The following is a 10,026-nucleotide window of genomic DNA, read 5'->3' as shown; positions in this document are numbered from 1 at the left end:
TTCGTCCTTGCATGCCTTGTCTACATGCCTATTCGTCAGCCACTCTAAAGAGGCTAGAGAAGGTTATGTCTACGTTAAATCTGGGAATGTATTTAGTATAGTGCTGGGGCAACCCTTGTGTGAAATTTGGTTCCAATAGTGTTACATATATACATTTTCTGTGCCTTTCTAAACACTCAGCTACTTCGGCTTCTTTGTAAAACAGATGGAGAGAGTGTGCATAGATGTATGTATGTATGTATGTATGTATGTATGTATGTATGTATGTATGTATGTATGTATGTATGTATGTATGTATGTATGTATGTATGTATGTATGTATGTATGTATGTATGTATGTATGTATGTATGTATGTATGTATGTATGTATGTATGTATGTATGTATGTATGTATGTATGTATGTATGTATGTATGTATGTATGTATGTATGTATGTATGTATGTATGTATGTATGTATGTATGTATGTATGTATGTATGTATGTATGTATGTATGTATGTATGTATGTATAGGGGATATGTACAGCCACCATTTCACTTTTGCCTTACGCAACAGAGCGAGTACTTGCGAGTTTTTCGTGAACAAACAAAATCCCATCTGTGCGTCTCTTTATTTAAACAGTAACAAAACATGATGGATTCAACTATTTACGATGAAAGGCGGCCTTTGTGAGTAACTTGAATTAAATGAATGGTTGTTAAAGTGCATCAACATCAACTATTCTATTGCACAGGTTGTTGATCGTAGCATTTTCAACAGTAGAAATAACAAAAGAAAGCCATAAAACGAAACAGACGGTCTCGAGTTTTCACGTGGTTGTTTAATGAGGCACGAAATTCATACCATCTGCAAATTGTATGTACTGTTAATATTTAGGGGATTTCCGGAGCCCTCCACTACGGCGTCTCTCATAATAGAATGGTGGTTTTGGGACGTTAAACACTAAAAATTATTATTATTAATCCTAATGATCCTGCAAGAACAGCTTGGTGACGATTGAGAGACTTGCATGTGGCACTGAATCTGACGACGTTGTCAGGCGATGGAGTTACGCTGCGGCGTTATGTTTGTCATTTTCTTCACAGCGTTGCGAACATTATATGTGCCGAGACCTGTTGAAAATTCGGCGCGCATGTGCTTTCGCGCTTTATGCATTCGCCCCTGTTTAGCTGTCTTATACTGCTTGACACAACGGTACATATATGTCAGCGTGCTAAGTGGCCCTGTCCAAACCACCAACACTTGCCGTTTTATAAAAGCTGTAAGAAAGAGACACCAACATTCCGCATGTCCTATAGAACGGTGGGCATGGTCAGCTCTCGGTTGTGACCTAGGCTCCTGTTAGTGTCACAAAATTTGTGCTAAGCGAAAAATCTGTCTACCGTTTCGACACGTATACATCAAAATGAATGGGATCCACTTCTCTTTTTTCTTATATGATACATATGATGGATAGAGTTAAATGTCACTAATTTTTATTCTACGCACTTGGTGGGTTTATACTACTTGCTGAGCTTAAGAAATGATCGCTCATTAGTTGCCGGCAATACTGGCTTGGTATTTCACATAAAATTTCTCATGCACACGATGAATTATACCTTTCGGCCATAACTTTTATTTTTCCCACCTTTGTACGTATTAAGAGTAGCATCGTCTTCCCAGCCCTTATTCTGTAAACACTTTGCACATCTACTAATGAACAAACGAATTCAATTGATGTTGAGCTGGATCAATAGCAGTGCTCGCTTTAATGTCTGCAGTGAAGGGTAGATGTTGCATCAGCTCGTTTTAACATGCGCATCAATAACTGTGCTTTTAGTGATGCAGGTTTAGCAGTATGCGTTAGTGTTTGACTAGGTGGCTAAGCCGAAAACGTTGAGCTTGTTGTTCTTCTGGAACGAACGTTTTTCGAGAAACAAGGTCTCACAGCCCCATACGGAAGGAATCTCTTCCACAAAACACAAGGAATGGATCTAAGCGCAAGGTTATCGAATGAACAAAGCATAATTATTATGTTAACAACTTCAGCACATGAATGGGGCAACATGTGGAATGTTCCGGAATAATAGCCAACACAGTAACCTTTACCGAACACTATGTTGGCGCTTTCACACGTACACGTCCTTACTTCATGAATTGTTTGTACGAAAATCAGCAAATTTTATAATGTTCGGCTGCTTAAAAATGAGGAAAATTTCACAATGACATTCAAACTGAATCAATTAACATATAACGTTGAATCAATAACCCACTAGAAAGGACCAACAATGAAGGAGAGAAGAGGCACCCAAAACGACTATGGCGCCACTTCATCATTTGTCCCTTTGACTGGTTCAATCTTCTACAATTACAGGGAGCATGGTTCGAGTAGTACGCCCTGCGCGAAGAAAAACGACGTAATGTAATCAGCACCTCACGCTTTCGTACCTCTTTACAGCTTTAACAAATCGTTCTATTACAGTGCAAATGCTTGAAAGGGGTGATATCCAAATCGCAGTCGCTGTATTGAACTGCCCGTATCCGTTTTCGAGGCTCATCATAGCGATGCGGAAGAGTTAGTTGTCATGCCAAACGTGCATGAACAGCGGATGAATGATAGTGGGATATATGACTCTTGCTCCGTCAAGCGGTTATAAGTTAGCTTACGAGCCATTGCTTCAGAGATGAACCATCAATTTTAGATTAAAAAAAAACATCTTGAAAAACCGGCAGAAGATCCACACTGGTCTCACGCTTAAGCGTTTACCACGCACTAGATTTAGGCATCTGATGAGATTAAATTGAGATGACGATATTTTATTTCACGTAATCATGATGTACCTATTTATGATGGCTTTGAGTTACGTTCCAGCTAGGGTTCCGCACTAGTACGAGCCCTACGAACGTTTCCGTGCGCTCAAAAATCGGTGCACTTGCGAGCGCATATGCAATGCGCACCGCCGGAATGCGGCTGCCGAATTCGAGAGTCGAACTCGTGAACTCCGGCTCGGCAATAGCCTATTGGTCACAGCACACGTAAATGAACGGACAAATCGGGGATCCTTCTGGATCAGCCTCTCTCATCCGAGCCGTTGTAACGCTGCACAATTACACAATCGTTATTAAGCAATCTATGGAAGGATACTCATTCAATGTCACTGCCACCAAACACGCATTCCCGTCCGGTGCAGCAGCGGACTGTCATCGACACCCTGTCAACTCCACAAATGCTTAAACTCGTGATCACGATCCTGCACCATGCCCGAAAGTCATGTACTTGGGTCAATGCGTCCAGAGTTTGATACAGCGCGCTTTTTGCCAGATTCTTTGGTAGAAACGAGGACGTGCTTTCGTTCAGAGCTCAAAGCTATATAATACTACTATATGCGCGCTTCGATGCACAATGCCACGCGCATTCTAGTTAAGGCTTGATTCCGCTCTAACGCAAAGGATGAGCTGCATTCTGAACTCGACAGTGATGTTCTAATCAATTATTAAAAAGCCGAACACTCTGAATATCAAAGACAACACCAATTTTCTGTCTTCTCGTACGAGTCTTACGAAAGGCAGATCAGGATTATTAGAATAAACATACAGGCGCACCTCCCTGCATGTAAACATATATAAAACCCGTACGTTTGTACAGAATAATCAGACCTACTTTGATGACTCGAGAACCCCCTGACTCAAACATTATACCACACTGACGCATGCCTGTATTACACAGAGACGCCTTGCATGCGCAATATGTAGCGCGGTCACGTATGGCTTTTTCACCGAAGTCGAAGGCGAGTCCCTTCAGTGGTCATTCAGGTTTCGTTACTGAGCGCCATGTCTGAACTGGTGCGGTGATTCCAACCATCCACGTCGTAACTTGTCCGAGTGGCAACTTCAGTGATGGAATCACTGTCGCGATCAGCACCGACAGTCGATAACTCGCAGTTTAGCTCCAAGCGAACTCCAGCCACAAAGAAAGTCAGTGGCCCTGCTACGAGTATAGCGACTCGTAATAATATAAACAATAAAGTATAGCCTTCTAGAACACGGCGACGGTGAAGAATGATCCACTTATTGCTGGATCAGACACACTGAAACGTAATACGCTAGATACCTATACGTCCATTTCGGTTCCACGGAGTCGTGTCGACGATCCCGAGGGAGCCTATACGCACTCGAAGAATAAGAAAGGAATAGCAGAAGGCAAGTGCTCTGTCGAAGCATCGTGCACCGCATTCACACGAACGATTCTACCACTAAAGATGTTTGCAAGAGCAGTGGCCAGGCAACTCATCAGCCAGTCCGACTCATCGTCAAAGAAGGCGGCAGGTCAAGAGCGAGCATTTCTAACGAACAAGATTCATGACTTTGGCCCCAAAAAGTGAGGCCGACAGTTTGACATCTCCGCAAGCTATACGTAGCTTTTTTTCTTCCACGAATAAGAGGAATGTTTCAAGTCCTACATAATGTATCAACAACAGAGGTTTAGAGGTTTCTTCGGTGGTCCCGCAATGGCTATATGTCCGGGTGCAATGGCGCATGCGTCCACCACTCAGAAGTCGCTGTCGTCTTCCTCGTCCAAGTCGATCCATAGTTTCCAGAGACCCGAGTCTTTGGAGCGCTCCCGCAGGATCCGCTCCAGTTGCCGCTCCTGCCCGGCGTTGAGCGTGGAGCGCCAGTCGCCCACGGTTCCGCGGCGCGCGAATGTCCGCGTGCGCAGGGCGGGCGCCTGCACCACCACGTCGTCCACGACGTCTTCCTCTTCGTCCTCGTTCTTCTTGTCGTCGTCGCCCCTGGCGGCCTCCTGGAAGCGGTGCACGGTGCGCGTGGCGTGCTCCTTCATGAAATCGTACGAGCTATGGTGCACGATCATGTCGAGCGCGCTCTCGTCCAGCGCCACGGACTCGAGCCACTCGTCGCCCAGGAACTGGGCCAGCCTCTCGATCACCTCGTGCGGCGCCCGCTTGATGTCCTCGTACAGCAGGAACATCACGTTCGGCTCGTCGCGCCGCTCGTACCAGCCGCACACGTGGTCGAAGTAGTCGCCCCAGATCATGTCACCACTCACGAACTCCTGCGTTTCACAGGGGGAAGGGAACAGGTGGTATTGAAGGCGGTTCGTCGATGAGGTAAACAGTATTTGAAACCTGTAAGCGCACGAAGACTGGAAGGAGGAGACAACAGACAGACGATCGTGTCGTTTTGTTTCTGCACCCAGGTGAGGCGAAGAAAGCTTGAAATGCTTCCCATATTAGAGGCAATTCAAAACCACATCAGGTGTAGACCATAAGAGTTTCCTTAAAGTTAGTTAGAGGGGACTCTGGCGCTGCGATCATTCAGTGACCACGGAAATGATGGATGAGTATAGTACATGAATTTGCTTAGTCTTTGTGCTTCCGGGTGGCGTGTGAACTTGTGGCTTCATTTATCGCTGTGTTTTGGTTTTGTTACAGATAAAAGAACAAATCATTTTGAACTTCGTGACCTGAATTGAATTGGTAAGCCTAAAAGGGCGAGGTGGTGAAGCGTCACTAACGAACATTTGCCGAGTGTGTTTTTGTGACAACACAGGTTCAAGTCATGAGAATCCAAATGGAACGTAAAGTACAAAGAGCAGGCAAATCCATGTACTACCCATCATTACCAAGTTCGCTGAAGCGTCATGCATTAGAGCTCTCATAGACACTAGTGCCAGAGTTCCCTCTAGTGTACATATAGGAAACTATGGTGTACACCACTCTAGGTGAGCACTCCGAGTGTCTTCTTTTTACCGTCTTCTTGCACTTAGCGTTTCATAATATGTCACGCTACAAACTAGCTCTGACACAGCCTCTGATGAGGTAAACGGCAGAATGGTAAACAGCGAACGTAAGTGTCCTGACTATACCATATTGACACGCCTTCTATAGCGGCAGTGGTCAACACTCCCCTCCGCAGTGTGAATGATGATTGTAAGTTCATGTCAACTACATGACCAATGTTGCACGATGATGACTAGATATGGCGTAATGATTGCGGCATGGATAGAGGGAACTCAGTCATGACAAGTCTATAGGCTTATGTTCATTGCTGCAGTGAAAAAAAAACTGATCATTGTTAAATGTGTTATTTTTAGAGGTATACGCACATAGCCCGAGCAGAGGCTGTAAAAAGTCACAAAGTTAATGTATATGCCAGTTAACTTCTGCAATCATCAAGTAGCTTTAAGTACGTGAACAGTCCGAAACCCATGATGTGACAAGATCATGAAAAACTCGAGTTTTCCACCACACTATTATTTTCTGTGAAGGAAGTGCGAGAGCTCGAATATGCTTCCACGGATCATATTGCATCTCACTTTTGAGGCTGAACCTGACAGGTTGGACAGTAGGTAGGGCACAATGTTCAAAAAGTGGACGTTCTGCTGGGCATTATCGAATTAAAAAGGAAACAGTTATGCTGATAAAAATAACTACCAACGTTAGCGTGAATGAGTCCTGCATCACCTGGAAGGCGGCATCCATGGACTTCTGCTTGAGGAAGAGTTGTCGGTTGAGGAAAATGGAGACAAAGCAGTCCTTGGGATTGCGCGCCACGTAGATGTACTTGGCCTGCTCGGACCAAGGCATCAGCTGGACAGGTAGGTGTGACTTGATGGCGTTGGGGCGCGGCATGCGGCGCACCGCCTCCGCGCCCACCAGCTCCAAGTGCGGCGTCGCCTTGTTCCACTGCACGTAGTCGCCAGACGGGTGGCCCTGCGCCATACACTTCTTTATAGTGAAGCTGCATATGGCCAGGAGGTCGAAGGATGTGGCGGTCTGTGAGCGCGCGGGAAGTACAACGGAAGAGCGATGCTAGCGTACGCTACCTTGAAACGTCTCCGCGTTTGCACTATAGAGTTATTCGTCAGGTTTTGTCGGCGTATGTAACTAAGTGCGATAACCTCCATTCCATGCATAACTATTGATAAAATACCAAAGGGGCTCTTATTATCATTCAAGCTAACGTCACGGAAAGCAAAGCTTGAAGCCCGTATCTTTTAAATGTGGAGAGAGAGAGAGAGATAAAAAGCTACAATATAAGGCATTTCGATAGACCACAGCTTGTGAAAACACCTGGGCCTAGCGTTTGAGTTCCGCCGGTTAACCATGTGTACGAAGTCTTTTGGCCGTAAAGTTTCCAGGTGGACCACTAACAAATCACTTGTTGGATTATGTGGAAGTGTTCACATTATAGCAGATCGAGAAGATAAACTTAGATAGCGTTGCGTGAGGTGGCCAATGAGTGAAAAAATGTACTCAGTCAAACTAAACTATTTAAGAGGAACGCCTCTCGAATTGAATGCCGAAAACTATTGCAATGTTGTTTTTTGTTCTAAACAAAAATGAAACATTTTATTTACATGCGGCAAGCGACTTTTGCGGAAGCTCGAGAAGGCGAAAAATTTTTACGAAAAGAGAAAAAAAAAAGTGCAATCAAGCCGTTTGAATTACGGATAGACTTCCCATGTTTAGTGTCTGTGTGTATCGATTTTTCGGTTTTTTCACACATAGCCTATTTAACTTCCCCACATTTCCTATATTGTTTTCTTTCTCTCATTTAACCCTAGAATTCTCGTTCGCGAGCCTCTTCGTTAACCAAGGTCTTAAAGTGGTCGTCTCGGGAAGGCGCTGGTCTCGGGCTCAAATCCTCCACAAGAACGAATATTTTGTCAACGAAGAAGCTTTATTTCTGAAGAATTCATGTTAGTTTCCTTTGCGGGTGAATAAGTGACGAACAATTTCGCCCTTTCTTAGTGGCTTTACGGAGTCAGTAAGTACCACGTGCTAGTTGAGCCAGAATGTAGCACTGCAATTTTTCAGGTTATTTCACGCGAACGCACACTTCAAGGAGCGCATCAGTCTACCGGCGTCACGGGTACCTGCTTAGTTTCAAGAGGCTCTGGAACCATTTTTCATCGTGGTCAGAAAACACTACCGATCGAGGGTCGGGGCTCCTGAGAACACGCAAGGCAAACATTATTAAGGAGTTTTAGCTTGCACGTATACACTTCTTTACGTTAACGTGTTACCGTATACCGGTTTGCGTTTATCATCTTACCGAAAGGTATATCCTTCAAACGTTTTAGCTCCTCATACGTAAACGTTTTCGTGCGTACGTGAACGCGTACACCTTTATGTTTTTGCAAACCATAAATGGTGATGCTAACTGCATATAAACTGCATTTAACTTACTTAGGATTGAATCACCGTTGTGGCAAAAACACGAGACGCTCTTTTATCGCGTACAGTATCTTCGTATGCGCAAAAAGGTGACAAATGCAAGGCTACTACAACGATGGTGTCAACATCTTGCGACACTTCGTGCGATCAGTCATTAACATGTCGGCTTACGCGTAATGTTTTTGAGGTGAAAATGGTTAAAAAGCTAACTCATTTGTAATAACGCCTCTGCGCGGTTTTTGCATCAGCCGTACAATGCACGATGTTACTGCAATAACAATTTTGTGATTACCTGGTTCACTATTGCTCCGCTAGATGGCGCTACCTCTCTAGCTTGTCGGGAGCTCGCATGTTTACGGCGTTTAGCTTTGGTAATCCGGCTGAAACAATGTAATGGTTATTCTCGATCGCACTCCGGCTTATTTCAACTCGGCGGCTCGAGTCCCCGCAATACGGATACCACGAATTTCTACCAAAGAAGGTGAATTCGCGAGATAGGGCGAAAAACGTAAAGCCTATATGGCGGGAAACGTAAAGTTTTAAACCCCATCCGGCGGCAAACGTAAAGGTTTATGTTCCGTAAAGACCCGCGCATGCGCAGATTCTATCCAGCATCCGGTAAAACCGTAACGTAAAGAAGTATACGTACAAGCTGAAAACCCCTAATAAAGCGCAGCACGCGGCCCAAAATTTTCACTTAATTCAGAAAGACAGTTCGAAATCGCCCTTTTTTCTCTCTACAATTGATGCCTTATTCCCAAATGACCTTGTCAGTACCCAAATGAACGGCCAGTGACTAACTTAAGCATCGTAAGCTGCACAGTTATCATGACCACCGTGGGAGGCCGCCAGCTGCCTACGCCTGTGATCACTCTGAAAGAACGATGCGCGTTCGAAGGGGAAAAAAAAAAAGAGGACTCAAGCTCTCGAAAGTTGCATGACGTAACTTCTTTCTCCGGTGACATCTCTCCCTGTTTAGTTACCAGCGGTTTCATTAGAACGAGGGAAGAGAGGATGCAATTGCAGGGTGTGACAAATCTCCGTAACTCCACTCCTACTCGACAGATCGGAAAAAATTTTGCGGCTGTCTATTCGTGATGAATTGAAGACATTTGATGAAGCCATTGGATAGTTACTTGGAAACGTGCTGCAGGACCCCTTAAAGTGCACTACTCCTATAGGTCTCCACCGGAGGAACCCGGGATTATACCACTACGATTACAGTATTTCAAAACTGCAACAGCTTGAAAATGACTTCTTGAATTCAACAACTTTTAAAAGCTCAAAGCTCTGACCGCCCAAGAGTCAACAAGCTATGAACTATATTTTGTGCACCTTAACAAAACAAGGAAGTAATAAAAGAGGCATATGTTTGATTCATGACTTTCGTTGTATACATTGGTGTTCTCCGCAGATACGTCAGCAGCCTGCGGGAAGCTCACTATAAGGATATCGTGAGCAGCGCAAATAAAAATCAGAATTGAACTCTTAGTAACGTGATTCGGGCTGCAAGCATAAATAACGTGTTCCATGGGGGCGAAGGTCGCAGTCTTCGAACACTTTCGCATTTGAGCAAGGATACCTGCTGAACCAAACCGACACAAAAGTTGAGTAACGAAATTTAAGCATTATGAATGATTGCATTTTATTGGCTCATCGTTTTTTTTCTTATCTAGGTGTTGCGAAATGGAGAAGGTGACTATAAAGAAGACGAAATAAAGTAAAGCGGAAATCAGCACAGTCTAGTTCATATTGTATAAATGTTCGCTGGCATTCACGGGCACTCGCACACTACATGCAGTCGTCTTTGGGAAGCCGGCTTAAATTATAACAAGCATATGTACATTAC

General features: G+C 44.4%; 1 protein-coding gene across 6 annotated transcripts in view; it reads right to left on the bottom strand.

The window, feature by feature from the left end:
- Positions 1 to 591: 591 nt before the first annotated feature.
- LOC119174258 (sulfotransferase 1C2-like) overlaps positions 592 to 10,026 on the bottom strand; it is a 265,196-nt gene continuing 255,761 nt past the window's right edge. For all 6 annotated transcript variants that reach the window (XM_075895912.1, XM_037425091.2, XM_075895916.1 and 3 more), the window contains 2 exons: positions 6,462 to 6,710; positions 592 to 5,050 (listed from right to left, as the gene is read on the bottom strand). In XM_075895912.1, coding sequence (XP_075752027.1) covers positions 4,529 to 5,050; positions 6,462 to 6,710 — 771 coding nt within the window. In that variant the 3' untranslated portion in view covers positions 592 to 4,528. The remainder of the gene's footprint in view (positions 5,051 to 6,461; positions 6,711 to 10,026) is intronic.

Source organism: Rhipicephalus microplus, chromosome 5, assembly GCF_043290135.1.
Source record: "Rhipicephalus microplus isolate Deutch F79 chromosome 5, USDA_Rmic, whole genome shotgun sequence".
In the NCBI taxonomy this organism is placed as follows: domain Eukaryota; kingdom Metazoa; phylum Arthropoda; class Arachnida; order Ixodida; family Ixodidae; genus Rhipicephalus; species Rhipicephalus microplus.
This window is presented reverse-complemented; position numbering and strand designations above follow the sequence as displayed.